We start from the raw sequence: 16,527 nt of genomic DNA, 5'->3' as shown, positions 1-16,527 counted from the left end.
GTTAATATTGGAGTAGCAGAGTGAATTTCCAGAGAGGTTTGTGTTCTCTCTTTTTGTAAGGACTGTGGTTGGAGAAGCAGTAGCAAGTGTTTAAATATCCTTTTAAATATCCTTAAATAGCCTGTTAGTTCATGTCATTAAAAAACAAACAAACAAAAAAAAAATCAGAAAAAGGACAGAAAAAAGACAGTAAGCCAGCTTCTCCAAACCAGAGAACTTTGAACTAGAAGCTTTGGTAACATTCACATCTGACAGGAACCAGGACAGTAAATGCACTTACACCACTGAGACACCACTGCACTTACACCATATAGATTCTTCTTCTTCTGTTTAAATCAATTTTGTGTAAATCAATTGACAGATCCACATGAAGACTATGCCAGCTGCCATGTTCAGGCTTCTAACTGGGCAAGAGACACCCCTGTACATCTAGCATGAGACTCTCTCAACAGAATAACTACATGATTCCATCAAAGCTGAAGCCTTCATAGCTGAAGAGAATTTTGTATTTTGTATGAATGAAAGGCTTTGAAGCTGGACCTGAGGACTCCAAAACCAGAAAAGGACAGGGGTGTCTGCCTTTTCTCTCTTTTCCTTTTATTTCTTTGCCAAAAAGTGATGAGCAGGATGGTCAAGGACAATAATCACTGACACAAAATCTTTGTAAAACATTTAAGTATTTTGCAACATCTTCTAAATTCTTTTCACATAAAACTTAAGACATATTTATTTGTAAACTTTATGTGGCGTGGTGTATGTATGTCTGTCCTGTTTGATATCATGGTGAATGTGAATATCTGATGAATGAGACTGCAGGAAATGGCAAAGATAAGCAATTAGAGGAAGTTATGCCTGCCTCAAGTTAAAAAAAAAAAAAAAAAAAATCCCAGTCCCATAAAGTGGTACAATACTGACGGCATTGAATAATTTTAAAATTGGTGCCGAATAGATGGTATTTCAGTGGATAGGAACATGTGCAGTGAAACGTCTAGATTCTAACGTAAAGAAAACCACTGTAGTACTTGGTATTGTTATGACAAGTGTAACCTGTTTGGCAAGGTGTGAACATAAACATGTAACAAGTGTTTCATATGCTAAATAAAAGAATAATTGCCACAAGATTAAAATCAAAATATTTATTTAGATACATATTTATTTTTAATGTTTGTGATTTTTATGATTTAACAGAACTATTTCACTGATAACTTATTGCACAGTTTGTGTAATGTATGTGTTGGGCTGGGGTTTTTTTGTTTGGATTTTTGCATATTACCTTTTTGTTCATACTAGCTCAAAATGGGAAAGCCATGCTTACCTGTTACTGTCTTTTATAAAGCATTCTTATTCCTGAGGCAACGTGTTCTGGATGTAAATTGTTCTGACAAATGAGCTAGCACCATCCGCAGTATTAGAATGTGTGTAGATTAAAAAAAAAAAAAAAAAAGTAGTCGTAAAGTTGTATTCCTTATGAGATAAATGTTAATTGATGTAACTTTTTGTCTAGTTTTTTTTTTGTTTTGTTTTGGCCAAGACCTTGAAGAAAATACACTGTGACTTAAGAAGCCTTACCATGCAGTAACTAAAAAGCTTTAGGATGACTGTACTTCAAGGACTAATGTGTGTTGCATGCAACTGACCTTAGGAAAGAATTAATCTAGTATAACTAATAAATCAGAAATAATAAAGAAAGCTCGCTTATTTTGTTTGTTGTGAAGTTTACAAAATAAAAAAAATCCAACTAGAGTATCTTTTAATTCTTCATCTAAGTGCAGTTGCAAAGGTCACAGATTTCTGTTCTTAAGAGGAATTCATTCCACTATCTTGAAATAAGAATTTGTGTATTGCCTATTATCATCTTCAGAGTAGATGCTTGCAATTAGCCTACCTTGTTGCCACTGGATGTCACTGTAACTTCATATCAATACAGAAGCATGCTATACTTAATATACATTAAAATGAATGATTCTGTAAAACTAAAACTACCCATCCTTAGCTACATTCCTTTGTGACCTTTTCACAGGATGTCTCCCCACTCAGAATGACACAAATGAAACCGCTATACGACTAAACCTCACATGGGAACTGTAACACTACTGGCAAGCATTGCTGCAAAAGATTTAAAACCACAAGCTATCAACCTATGGTAGGTTCTTTATGAGAACCTTTTGTTTAAGGCAGTCCCGGTTTCCTCTGAGAGATCTGGGATGAAACTTGCCCTGGAAGACATTGCTGGTAGACCTGTGTTTATGCTGATAATCAAACTAGTGTCAGTGATGCTATTTTGATTTTTTAGGATAAATTTTAAATTGATCACAAATGCAGCAGAACCACAGGGACATGTTTTAGTAATACAATTGTCCAAATTACTAAGTGGAATGGAAGAGCACTTCTTTTTTAAAAAATTCAAGGCTCTGCTGGATAAAAATTACATCTAATTTTCCATCAGTTCCAATTTGTAAGAAATTTATAAAATCTTCTTTTTGGAAATGCAGAATTTCAAAGACTTCTTTCCCTGATGCATCTTTTGGTCACGACTGGCAGAGTGTTTAAACATCATAAACTCATAAACATTCAGAACAAAGCAAAAATAAACCACACTGCATCCTTTACTATAATTTAAAAGGGCAACATATTATAAGGAGGAGGGGGAAAGCAGTTTTAACAGGTCAGATCAGTTGGCCTAGTATGACAGACATTGGTAAAATGGATTAGAATAAGCACTGTGTGTGCTTATAAATCACTTTTACATTTCTATCCAAATCAGTTGTTGCAAAAACAGAGTCCAGAAATACTTTTTATTAAACCACTGATCATAGTTAAAACACTTTGAGGTACATTAAATAAATACAACTTTTCAGTTGTACAACAGGTCTCTCGTGGGTTTGCGATGGTTTTCAAGAAATGCTAGGCAGCATCAGCAGCATTTCTATAAGTACAGTGAAATAGATGCATTTCTGGTTGGGAAAACATTTCTTACGAGTTTACTAATAAATTAGTAAAATTTTGCAAAATGCAGGGCTGAGATTTACATTCAAAAAAAAAAACAGTTGTTCTCTTCCTGCTCTTGGAAAAAAGTGGAATTCCAAAGGAAGACACTTTTTCCTTTTTAAGCCATCCACTACTTGTATTTCTCCCAGTCCTCGTTTCTTCCTTAATCCTCTTTGCTGGAATCACATACCTGTGAATATTATCAAAGGATGGTCTCCCGGCAAACTCCAATTAAACTGTGCGGCCTGTCCCGCTCGACACTGCGAGCGATATGGGCCCTACGTAAGAAGGCAACTGGAGAGCTCAGAGCACCGCAGCTCTGCAGGTGAAGATCTTCCTGGAGTCGCTTTCTAGAGGTATTCACATTCTGCTGGGAACTTGTAATTACCTGTTTGAAAGGCAGGAATGGACAAAGACAAATGGGGAAAAAACAGAGTGACAAACGTTTTCATTGAAAAGGTTCAGTCCCTGAATATTATTTAATTTATTTAATAATGGAGCTCCCTGCAAGCAGACGTGTGTTTATGCAGCCACCCAGAGACTCCCTCTCCCACGTGCCCTGTTTTCCCAGGTGGCCACGGCTGAGTACAGGCTACCGGAAAGCAAGGTCAAGTTCGAAAGGCATCAAGCCTCGCATCTGTATTGTACTTTTAAAGCAAAAAAGGGGCAAACAAATTCTTTCTCTATGTAAGAATGAAAAGGAAACTAGTGAAAAAGGCAGCAGCTCTGCTGCCAGGCAAATACGAGCTTGAAGGAAATTAACCTATTTCTTCCAGGGAAAAAGAGATGCCTCACTAGCTTTGGTGAAGGCTGAAGAGAACCAAAACCTCGCAAGCCTGGTAAACAAACACGTCGGTTCATGGAACTGTCGGTCTGCTTCACAAATCTGATTTAGATTTTAGAGAAAATCCTGTGACTTCTTAAGTAGATCGCTGGAACGGCTGGGACTTTCACTGATTACTGTTTTTTGGCTGAAAAAATAACTTCCCTGAAATTATTTCTTTAATGCGAAAAAGCTGTATGTATCCTCAGATCTCAGAAGCCCACACAGCGTTTCCGGTTTTATGATCTGCATAAACACTCACGTTCATTTATACTGTTTTGTTTTGTGAGAAACTTTTTTTTTCATTTAAATAAAACTATTTCCAACTTTCCAACCTTGGGGATTTAATGACCTATAAATGTGGTAAGGCAATAAAAATGTTAAAACTTAATTCCATAGCAACATTCTGTTAGGTATCTCATGGTAGCACTGCTTTTCTACTGATGTGACTGTAGAGTGAACTGATACTGTTCTACTTCTTTGCTCTACTTCATAGTTAGCAAAAGACGGTATTGCAGCAAGCTTTTGTAAATGCAGCACGGTTCCTGCTACACATCAGACTACCTCAGATGCTGTTTAACTGGTACTGCATCCTGTTTCGAAACTCAGTAAGTTTATCTTGTTTAGGGATCAGCAAACCAACACTGTAGAAATGACATCTCAAAAGGGGAAAGAGCCCAAGTGCGTATCCTTAACCCTCCGCGCAGCTCTGCGGACACCTGATAGCCAACCTGGACGGGGCTAGTCAGTGCTAAGGGCGTTCTGCTTTTTAAACCTGACAATAAAAGAGAAACTTCATTTCTATGCCTATCATTTTGATAACAATACTAGTAAAAGGTGATCCATCACCTTTCTCCTTACTAAAAGGATTTGTTATTAACTACGTATCTCTGCATATAAACACAAACTCACGTATGGATTACTATGTCCCAGGTGCAGAAGGAATTTAGGAGTAAGAGGATCATTATCAGGATATAATAACAGTTCCCTATCCATCTTCTAGGATATTGCCAGTATTGTGTCCAGCTGAAGAATTCTAAATGCATTTGTAACTGCTTCAGTGTAAAATACGCTACTGCTGGATAAATATTAATTATTTCTTATTAAAGTCATGTTACCATACAGGAACATTTGTAACAATTTTCTGAAGTACTTCAAATGGTAAAAACATGTTTAAAAAGTTGTGTGTTTATCATAGCCGCACAAATCTTTAAAACATGAATGGCCTACCTGGTCTATGATATTGGCACTGAAGATGGCTTCCTCCATGTGTCTCTCGTCAGACTTTATGACTGAGCGTATGCTGTTTACTACGTGCCGTACTTCTGGAGGGAGGTTACAGTTTGAATGTTCCAAAAATTTTGCCACTAGAATTTTTGTGTCTTTATAGGCCTTAAGGTCCACTAAAGAGCGTGGTCGCTCTTTCGAGAGTGTTTGCAAAGCCTTTGACTTTAAATGTAGGTCTAGTCTCCTTGTATCCCTCTGTTTTCCAGCTGGTAGGAAACTGCTCAAAGAATCCTGACAAGCAGAGGCAGCCACATGAGAACCCGAAACAGGAACTAAAAAGGGGGGGGAAAAAGTACCTTTAAAGTAATAGTTAAAAAAAAAAAAAAAAAAAAGAGTCATCACATCAAGTATTGTCAACAAAAGGTTTTTAGTTTGTCATAAAATTCCTATTCTGTCTTCAGAATAACAAAAACACTTCAGAAACGGTTAAACAGCATAGCAGCATCAGCGGTAAGATGCCTTTGCAGGAGCAAGAAGGACCATGTATAGGTGAATGGTGAATAATTAAAATACTTCATAAATGGCATACATTTTTCTTAACTCTATTTTTAAGGATTTCAGCTGATATTAACGACAGGAGAAGACAACAGCTACTCATTGTTACATATGTAATATGTAATGCTTTAGCTCTCAGTGACTTTAAGGATACAGTTCTCCTTACATCTAATCAGGCCAAAAAAATTATAAGCAGTGAATAATACATAAGAGATTAGTGAAAAGTGGAGAGAAAGCAAAAGAGCTAAGCTAAAACATGGCGTTAAATCACAGCATTTGTTTTCACTCAAAGGTTGTTTCCAAAACTATGCGACTGCGGCACTACAACGTTATCAGAAATTCTGTCTCTCCGCCACGCTCTGTTGTGGCCGTTCTCCCTCCTCGCGCTACGCTGCAAGGCAAAGAGCAAGCCCAATCCCCCAGATTTAGTGCAAGAAACAGGTACCTGGTAACAGGAAGGTTCAATGCAAATGGGTGCAAATGTGGTTCCATCTGCATTATACATCACGTATGCATGCTGTTTGAAGAAAATTTTGGGAGGACATCCCTTGATTTTATTTCTCCATTACAAGCTTGTTTTAATTGTTTATAGACTATGACAAGAAAAACCATATGATCCAACTGTAGAAAACTGATCCTCACCTGTTTCCAGAGTAGCTGGAAATAATCCTGCATCTTGATGCTGGCTATATACTGGAGTCCAGGCACAATTATCACCTTTAACCAAAGGGAAACAGAGAGAGAGAAAGAGCACAACCAAACCCTGTCATCCTCTGCTGAAAGCATGGAAAATACATTGGGATCTTCTATAATCTCCTTTACAGGATGAAACTTCTCAGATGAAATACTACCAAGACATCCATTCATGAAGAGAAACTACTATATACAGAAAGGTCCTTTAATCACTTAAATATGATTAGAAAGATACTGTTCCTTGCTTGATGGTTTCCTGTTCCACAGTTATCAAATCCTAAATACTTCCGGCCTCCGCATGAAGGGTGGAGAAGGCTCCCTGCATTCTAGGGGCAGACCTTCCTCTAGTTCCCTGGTAGACAGATTTACCTTAGAAAATGGGAAGTCAAGAGAGATGAAGGCCTCTTACTTCTATAAAAACTGGAACTTTGTTCAGTAACTCTACCTCCTTTTTTATAGATTCTCGTTCTTTGGAGGACAAATGCTATCTTCCACTGATTAAGTCAACGGGTAGTATGGCTACTGGTGCTCCAATTAAACGGTTACAGAGCATCAACCAACAACTCTAGACAGAGTTGGGCTGATGAGAAGGTTTCTAATGAGAGGTTTCTGAGATGCCAGAAAAAGGGATCAATGATGGTGAAATCACACTATACAGTAATTACCAGTACAGCCTTTTTAAGCTCAAGCTTTTAACAGTCAAGAAGGAATAAACCCTCCCATTTATGTTAAGCCTGTTTACATCTGTTTCCAAGACTGAAAACTACTTTGAACTTCTAGGTAGATTAGAAGACTTTTTTTTCAATATCTTCAGAGAAAGTTTATAATGAAAACCTGGTATAATCCCCTCTGGCAGGGCAAATAATTAAATGAACTAAAACAAAAGTAAGATTCTACAAACACAGAAAAGCTTTAAGAAGTTAAGAGGCAGCTACTAGTCTGTCTTTAACTTGCCTTATTATTTTGAAGTACTGCCATGCATGAATCGTGGCATGCTTATTAAGAGGAGACACTTCAGTGATTTTATTTTCCCATCCTCTATTATTCTGCTTAATGCACCTGGGACAAAGACAAAACTATACCACTAGACAGTATCCTGAATTATCTGGAATGGAGACACTACAGTAATCACCAGTTACACAGGACACTTACTGATATAGCTACCTAGTCTATTATAGATTTACAAATTACGTTTATTCTAACAAAGATCAATGCTAGGAGTTGTATCTGTCCTCCTTTGTTTTGATGAACTTACAGGGGAAAGGAGAGAGAGGAAAACAGGCAAACTCTCATTTGTAAGTAATGTTTTAAAGAGGGAATCATTTCTTACAGAGATTATATGTGAACCCACCATACTTGCATTGCCCTGGAACTGCATACCAACTATAAAGGCACCTATTAAACTAAACTCATTTAGACAATTTCTCTACTAGGGATGGCAGATGCTTTAAAACAAATGAACAAGCTCACTTCCAGCATTAAAGGATAAGTGGGAGAATTATTGACTATATAGACCATGAAGACTCCATCAGGTCAAGATGCGCTTAAAAGCACGTGAATTGTGGATTACTGATGTTAAAAAAAAAAAAAAAACACACACACACACACAGATTTATGCCTGCTTTGAAATGAATTCCCAGATTACTAACCTATTAGATCTCATGGCTGCTGTGTGACTGCACTGCTGCACATATGCAACATCCCTGCATCAAATAATTCACGCTCCAAACTAGGTGCAATGAGTTCAAGACTCATTTAACAAAACTACCCAATAAATTTTAAGAGATTTAGAAGCACACCCAAAAAGAAACACTGAGGTGTATAAGGAAGTTAATCCACAGATAAATGAATCATTTTTCTTAAAGAAAAAAGATAGGGACCAAAGATAATACCAAATCTCACTTCCCAATCTGACCGCTGCATTTTGCCATTTGTGAACATGCCTGAAGCTCCCACACCCTTCTGTTCCCCCCAGGCTGCAGTACGTGTCTCGTGTGACTTACAAGTCTTAACGATATGAAGTTACACCTCTGTGCTTCATATGGTCAGAATATTTGATGAGTTCTTCTACTCCAGAACAGTTGCAAAAAATGTGTAAATTACTGCCAAAAATAGTTTTGTTTCTGGGTTAAGAAGTTGTTGATGGAGCTTAGTTGGTTCCCTTCATCCTTCCCTATCCTTCAGCTCTGTGGATCTCAGTTTACACATCCATGAGACACAGCACAGCTCTCCTCTCTGCGTAGGGATATAGACGGTAAGTTACTATTCTCTATCTCTGCAGGCTCAGGAGCTGCATTTGATTCACCTGGCTTTTGAACAAGATGGTGGTATTTTATTTCCGTTTCCCTTCCTCCTCCTCCCAAAGGAAACCAGGTAACTCTGTATCAGAAGGGTCTGTTCTGAAACCTGCCTGAAATCCCAACGCAGATAAAGCGCCATGGGGCTTCCTCTTCCTGCGTGCATCCACAGGCCCCCTCCAGGTGTACGTAGCTCGTCCGTGTACTGGACGTGGCTCTAGAGTCGTACAGACAGCTTTCAAACAGAGCTTCACCTCTGCATAGCAGGTTTAACATCTTTTGGCTTCTCCTGACCTATCACTGTGATACATCTAAGAGCGAAAGCACCTTTCAGCATGCTCCAGATCTTCAGTGCCTTTCAAAGTTAATGGAGCTTTAGGCCTTTTCTACCACACAGGATTTATCTTACTGAAAGCACACAGCTGCATAGCGTACTGAATGCGTAGCCATGACAGTTATCACATAACAGTATTTAAAATTCTGCGGTGAAAGCTACAGACCAGTCCTGAAGCATTTAGATCAAATGCTTCGCTAAAGTTAGCTGACGATAAAGAACTTCAGCTGTGTGTCATCGCTTAGAAAGAATAAGCTTAAGGGCTGCTACAAACAGTCGATACATATTATTAGAAATGTGCTGCTTCTAATATATCCGTGATTTCCAAAGCTCATCAAATGGTACGGAGTGAGGAATCTGAGGTGATGTAAAGCAGTGAAAAGCTTCACAGAGTCAAACTCTGCAATATATTTCTCTAGTTTGCCAAACATTTAAATGAAAGAAATACGTATACCTAAACTCACGTGCTTCTCTAACAAAGATTTCATTTAAAAGAAGCTCCTGTAGGCAGCAGCAGAATGGCCAACTAGGCCAGCACAAACACATTTCTTCCAAGTTACCTCTTCTCTTACTCCCCGCCCCCCCCCAACATCAACACTTTTAGAACCGTCTCTGCTCCTTTAGCACAATCTTTGCTAAGCCCAGTTACAATTCAACCATGTTTCACCCATTTTCAACCCGTGCAGGGTCAAGACCTTGGAAATTAGACAAAATAATTCCCATAATCACAGTCAATTAAACAAGCCCCCTTCTCCAGAAAAAATGACGGATGTATTTAGGACGTTTTAAAAATGAAGCCAGAGCATCTGTTTATGGCAGGTGTCCCAACAGTCAGCTAGAACACGTAGATGTGGCTGCCTACAGTAATATCTCCGTCAAACACCACTCAAAGAGCATATGGAGCACAATATGGAAAACTTGCACAGTGTGATCCCGAAGAGAAAGGGTAATATTTAGCACTGTAGAAAGGATTCAGAAATTCCTACTTACTGTTTGCACAGCAGATTCATAGCACATACATACTAGCAGAGTAACGGTCATAAAATAAATGCAGACCTTAACTTTTTTAGATTAAAGGTTCACACTTCTTGGACTGCAAGCTGAGGCCAGACTCCTAAAGTTAAAAGACTTTCAATTACTGAGCTAGGTATGAGGTCTCTGATATTCACAGGAACAGAACAACAAGGCAAAAAAGTCGAATAGACCCAACACTTCATCTTCCTAAATGAAACTATTGTCAGCATTTTGTCTACATTTGTTTTGAACTAGTCACATGATGATTCTTCCTCTAGCTCCCTCAGAAAGCCCAACGAATGCATCTGTACTAGCATAATTTTTCTGACATCTTACAACACTCTTTATCTTCAGTTTCAAACCACTTCTCCAAGTTACCCCTTTGAATCTCTCTAAACAGTTTACACCCTTTTGAAAAAACATACCTTTCAAACGTTTTCAGATATTTCATTCCAGCTACTATTTGACCAAACCACTCCCTACTAAATCAAGTATTTTCTCTCCCAGTAATAAACAGAATTTTAGAAAGATACAATGGTCAGCTAATAAGCCCTCCTCTCTTCTTCCATACTTTCTAACAGGACATTCATTAGCAGAAGACGCTTGTCCAGGACAGTCAAAGGCTTAACTTCTCATTCATCATCTTGTCATGCACCTCATCTTTAATTTCATCAAAACTTTCCATTGCACGATCCAACTTGCCACTACAGAGTTACACCCTAACTGCCTCCGACATGCACCAATCCTGTCAATGACCCAGCATCACCTTCAGGAGACACAACCTGCTATATTTTGAGCATGAAAGCTTGATTAGTTGTTTTCCAAGTACACCCCAGCTACCATTCAACTTGTCGGTTTGACTTCTCAACATAATACCAAGAGAGGTGGAAGCATCTACTCAAGAGATGGTTTTCTGACTCAGTGCAGAAAGGCTGGTATAATTTAGGAAAATCAGTATTAATTTCACTCTGTCATTTTTCCCACGTTCATTCCTCCTAAAAATTTTCAAACGTAAAAAGTGTGCATGGAGCTAAAACCTTCACACATAAGTCATCCATCACTGAAAGGCTTCGTATAATTTCCAGCAATACTAATCACTGCATAAATCAAACACCGCTCATTTGTGGTGAGCCACAGCCATGTTGTGCTACACCTACCTTCTGTATTAGATGAACATGAGACAGGGTCACTAGTTGATCGGACTATATTTGACATTCTGGCTTTTGTAATGTGACGCTGCTGGACAGTACTCTCCGGGCTGCCTGTGTAAGGCGGAGTATTTGCAGGCCCAAAACAGGGAGAGGGCTGGGAAGGGACAGCAGGCTGGCTAAAGACCCCACAGCAGATTTTCATTTGTTTCAAAGGTGGTGTGGCTTTGCTCTGCCCTTCTCTTTCTGAGGAGCTGAAATTCTCTGAGGAACAGTCTGAGGACCTGCCGTGGGCACAGCTCTCGTTTTCCTGTCCTTGAGACCTGTCTGCAGAGGCTCTGCTGTAAGAGCCGTCATCCTCATCAGGAAAGTCCTGCGAGCGAGTCCGGCGCAACCGGCAGCGCACGCTGAAATCCAGGCTGCTGCAGCTCCTGTCCTCAGTCCCTTTGTGCGCCGTGCTGTAGGGAGAAAAATCTGCAGAATGGAGCGATCCTCGAACTTCCAGCGAACAATGATCTTCAGAGGAGCAGCTATGGTCTGGGATATCAACAGCCTCAGAGGCCATCAAAGAGGTGCTGTCAACAGAAACTGCAAAACAAGAGATTCAGTGAAAAATAATGACTTCTTGCCCCTGATCCATTCCTCCCTACCACGGTTTTCAAGACACTGATTTAAATTAAGTAATTGGTAAGCATATCAGCAAGTATTTAAAACCTTACAGCTCACAAAATGCCACAGATAAGAAACACAAATAGGAAAGAGACACAGACGAGACACAAATAAAGACTGAAGTCATTTACTTGTTTTTAAGTGTCTTTCAACAAAGGTAATTTGAACTTTCTCATGTATTTTCTTCAGTTAATAAACGTGCTTCAGCACTGATACCAAAGTATTTTCTGCAACTACATTCAAATGGCGACAGCTCTTTCACTACTGGTTTCTCTGGTCAACAGTGAGAGATTGCCCATGGTAGGAAAAGTACAGCTTTACACAACTACTGAATAAACAAGGCTCTGACCAGTTCTACGCCTACCACTACTGTCAGTATGAGCTTTGCGCCTAACACTTCCTAACCAGTCATCATTTATCTGAAGTATGTACCCAAGAGTTTTACAAAACAGAAGTCACCCTCACATCACATCTCTAGCATACAGAATATATAGGATATCAGAGGCTCTTTTGTCTTTTCACTTCAGATAGAAGCTAAATATTTTGTGCAGGCTCATGCCATCTTGGAAGCCCTTTGTATTGAAAGCTGAGATTGTTATCAATTCCTCTGTCAGGCCTACGTATACACATTATAAATGAAAATGGACCTTTGCCTGAAAGTAAGTATTTGGCTCTGCTTTACTCCTAAAAGTCATGATGAAAAGAGAAAGGAAATCCCTTTAGTCTGGAAATTAGACCATAAAATTTCTCAGGCTCCAATAATATTAACAACAATTTTCCCATGTTGGAGTGGAATTCCTGGTAAGATTCAATATCTAAAATCAATGTACTTACAAAATACAAATCACATTATTCTATTCAGCTCAGCAGCTTCTGAGGCCCCTTTTCTGCATAAACAGCTGCTGCCAGCAATACTGATGAGACAAACATATTCTATTGTGTTCAGAAATAGAAAGACTGGATATTTCAGTGGATTAGAGAATATTTGTTAAGTGCTCCCAGGTTTTTGGGTCTAGGAAGCAGAAAGCTTCTCAGAGGATAGGGAAATTATTATCAAAATGTGAAATCAAATATTCATGAGCTTAAATTTTATGAAGGACATTTTTTCTTACAGAAGATGAATCAAAATTACCATTTTCTTTTAGGGCTTCTAGGAAACGAAGTCATAATATTTCAAGGCAATCATGACATTGCCAAAAAGAACATTATAATCAATTATGGAAATACATCTACCCATGCTAAAATTGCATAATATGCTCTGTTCAAGCTGCCGTAGTTTACTGGACCATTTATATTTTGTGATGCGTCTCCAAACATTTTTACGTAAGTGAGATGATTCTTTGCAACATACTCCCTTACCTCGAGCTTTGAAATATGTAAGTCTGTGCCTGTTTTCAGAGCACAGATCTTCAATATCCAGGCTCCCTCCCTCTGGAACCTCATTTTCAGCATTTTAACTGATAGCTCAAAAACAATCACAGAAATATAAATCTTCCAAATAGAGTGTACTGCCTATGTTTCAGGCTGGAGATGTTTGTACCACTTGCCTCCTGGACTCAAGGATCTTAAACCATATTTACAGCTTCTTACTGTTCCATTCTTTCACTGGGACGGTTTTTCTGGTACTACAGACAGTGGGAGTTTTTAATCAAAGACTACCCAATCACATACGGTACCAGTGGCACGTAGAATACACAGAACACTAGACAGGGAGAAGGTGGCTGCTGTCATCCTGGTTCCCTTTTCACATGTACACACCACTGTGTGCAGTGTTAAAACCCTGGCCTGAGTGCTGGTCCACTGCCTCCAAGTAGTCAAAGCCAGAGTGACCAGCCTTAAGATTTAGACTTTTACATGTGGATGTAAAGTCCCATGTACTTTTGAGCTGTGAGGATCAGCTGAGTAGACAGAGCCTTTTTCAAATAGCAGAACCTGAAAACTAGTCACCTTCAGGTGTCAGACCTCACTGCAGATGCCAAAGACCAGTTTGTTGTTTTTTTTTTTTTAAATAAAAGACTACTTAGCACTAGTGAAAGGTGACAACTGATGGCTCTGGAATCTGAAGCCCTTCAGTTATTTGCAGAACAGATACTCTGTGTGTAGGAACACTCTCCTCGCTGATTTGTAGGGCTGTCAGCCACTGTGGAGGACAGGTGAGAGAGGACTGCTTCTGAGCCTAGGACTGTTCTGCCCATCACCTCTCTGCCCATCAGTGCACTAACTGACAACACCTGGAAGTCTGTTGATAATACCTGCTATGATGTGGAAAAATTATTTACTGGAAGTTTACTAAACCAATTATCTCACTTTGTGCAAACCACTCAACAACTCTCAAGCCACCGAGCTGAAGCCATAATCTTTGAGAAATCACCACACATGTTAAAGGAGTCTGTTCTCGTAACTTTTTTACGAAATGACCTGGCTCTGTGCAGCTGCTCATCTCACTCACAATATCTGCACTTGGGGCAGCAAGCTTCTCCTCCTGGCTTCTGGAGTCATGCAGAGAACTACTGCACAGAGAGGATGTGTGGACTATCAGAACTGTAAGAATGTAAAAGCATCTGTCATTGCTGACAACGAGAAACAAACTTCCAGTCATGTGCATGACACTAAAGGGAGATGAAAGTTGTGGTACCTGCCTCAAAGGGCTTTAATCTAAGCGAGCTCCCACGGCAGCTACGTTGAGCAGAACTCTCCTTTGACTTCCTCTGCATTTCTAGCCACATCAGTTTATGACTTTCATCTTGACATGAGCAATTTGAGAGCAAATCCTTCTTTCTCCCATGGGCAAGGGTACAGAGGAAGGAAGTGTCGACTCAAAAATCCCACTACAGCTTTCCAAACTAGACAAAAACAACGTTATGATCACCTTGTGTGCTGAAGCCCTCTGTCACGTTCCTTTCACCCAAGCTTGATTCGGATACTTGCTGATCAATACCAGTGACCTGCACAAAAATTGTTCATCGTAACAGCACATTAATCTGCAAACAGTTTCCCCAAAGAGTACAGAGCTGGCGATCTAAAGAATACACCTGACAATGTGAGATAGCTATCATACACGCTGCTGTTCCGATCCAAACATACTTGAAGATACAGTACTTTAAAATGCCTTTGGGCAAGGAACAAATGCAGAGCAAAGGAACATGCTTAAAGCAGTTTTTTGTTTCTTTTTTCCAGAATCTACAAGCTAAATTCATCCTGAATTCACAGGCAGCTGGGGCTGCAGGCTAACATTACAAAATTTACTGACTGCAATGTTTAAAAATAATTGTCTTATTACAAGCAATCTCTTTTTCAACAGTCTGCATTTTTTCCTGATTATGTTTGGTTTTGTGGAGTTTGTGACATGACACCACATTGCATCACCCTAAAATGGGATAACAAACAACAGTAATCATAAAAAACAAGCACAAGAGTGATATTTTCATCTGTTTACCTGCTAAAATATTGAAATCTGATGTTTTCCTAATTCCTAATGGGTGGCATCACTACCACCCAAGCCACGTCACACATGGTACTCTCCAGCTTATCAGAGATTACTGAAGGGAGATAATTCTAGGACTCATCCTTAAATAGGCAGGTTAAAAAACTTCCCTTCACTTTTGAGAATCACGCGAACAAACTCAGTCTTGGAAGGACGTGATCCATAGATTATTGAAATTAAGGAAACTTACTTTCTATTGATTTCAACAGACTTTGAATTGCACCTTGTTGCCAATCTCATTAGATTTTTAGTTCTTTGGGACTATGATTATTAAAAAAAATGGTTCCAATAAACAGCTGGTTAACTACAAATGAAAAAAAAAATATTAAGACACATCAAAGGGGGTGAAATTGATACTGTCTTTAGCAGAAAGCATTACTTTTTCTTTAGGGCCACAATTAACTAGTAAAAGCGCATGACAGCTGGTGACAGTCTGCAAATAGCCATCAATCACTTCTGTGAAAACTCTTTTGTCAAGGGCTTAATTTGTATCTGGCCTTCGAAAAAGAATTGAATGTGACACTGTACTCTGAAGCTATTAAGAAAAGAGCTTTCAGTGCACGTACCAGTGTAGATACACATACATATCTTACTGCAATCATTAATTTATATACATATATATATACACACACCCCCACCTTACTCTGAGCGATCAAGAAACAGTTTTTCTCACACAAATTTAGACTTTAAAAGTGGTTCTAAGTCAAAAGATTTGTGAATATAACTCTATTCAAAAAATAATACCAGAAATACTTTAATCCAGCAATAGACAAGGGATTGAGAACCAGAGAAAAAGGCTGAATTGGTCATATTTTAAAATCATGTATTTGCAAATTTTTTGAAGGAACTTTCTTTGTTAAAACAAACTACAGTTTGTTTGTGGTAAAAATAAATAACTAAATAAATCAGCTGTGTCACTCTAAACTGCAGACAATGCCTGGGAATTCATTGTGGAACTGCTCACCCCGCTGCTTCAATCCAACACGATGCACTCATAGGTTTAGTGTTTAGAGCACGCTTGTCTCACTGCATCAGCCTTTCAGAAATGTTCTACTGCTTGTCCTAAATTATCAGCCTTCATCAACTAGGAAGCTCATATTTTCTAAACTGAACACATACCACTAAACTGAAATAAGCTTACTTTTGAAAATGGCAATTTTAGTTTTGCTTTCAAACAAGGAATCCAACAGCAACTTTTTTCTGAAAAATAAACTGCAAATTTTACAGAAGAAAACATAAGCTTGCGAGAAGAACATATGTTAGTGAGCTCTTTCATCAGAAGTAAGAAGTGTCCT

General features: G+C 38.9%; 2 protein-coding genes across 18 annotated transcripts in view; one reads left to right on the top strand and one right to left on the bottom strand.

Moving 5' to 3' along the window:
• Positions 1-4,145, top strand: part of APBA2 (amyloid beta precursor protein binding family A member 2) — a 115,110-nt gene extending 110,965 nt beyond the window's left edge. For all 9 annotated transcript variants that reach the window (XM_068958930.1, XM_068958933.1, XM_068958926.1 and 6 more), the window contains one exon: positions 362-4,145. In XM_068958930.1, the coding sequence (XP_068815031.1) occupies positions 362-433 (72 nt within the window). In that variant the 3' untranslated portion in view covers positions 434-4,145. The remainder of the gene's footprint in view (positions 1-361) is intronic.
• ENTREP2 (endosomal transmembrane epsin interactor 2) overlaps positions 2,782-16,527 on the bottom strand; it is a 186,242-nt gene continuing 172,496 nt past the window's right edge. For 5 of the 9 annotated variants that reach the window (XM_068958934.1, XM_068958935.1, XM_068958942.1 and 2 more), the window contains 5 exons: positions 14,618-14,693; positions 11,089-11,667; positions 6,236-6,310; positions 5,042-5,394; positions 2,782-3,376 (listed from right to left, as the gene is read on the bottom strand). In XM_068958934.1, the coding sequence (XP_068815035.1) occupies positions 3,191-3,376; positions 5,042-5,394; positions 6,236-6,310; positions 11,089-11,667; positions 14,618-14,693 (1,269 nt within the window). In that variant the 3' untranslated portion in view covers positions 2,782-3,190. The remainder of the gene's footprint in view (positions 3,377-5,041; positions 5,395-6,235; positions 6,311-11,088; positions 11,668-14,617; positions 14,694-16,527) is intronic. The other 4 variants (XM_068958936.1, XM_068958937.1, XM_068958940.1 and 1 more) reach the window with 2 other exon arrangements.

This window comes from Struthio camelus, chromosome 12 (genome assembly GCF_040807025.1).
Source record: "Struthio camelus isolate bStrCam1 chromosome 12, bStrCam1.hap1, whole genome shotgun sequence".
In the NCBI taxonomy this organism is placed as follows: domain Eukaryota; kingdom Metazoa; phylum Chordata; class Aves; order Struthioniformes; family Struthionidae; genus Struthio; species Struthio camelus.
The sequence above is the reverse complement of the archived record's forward strand: the minus strand, read 5'-3'. Positions and strand labels throughout refer to the sequence as shown.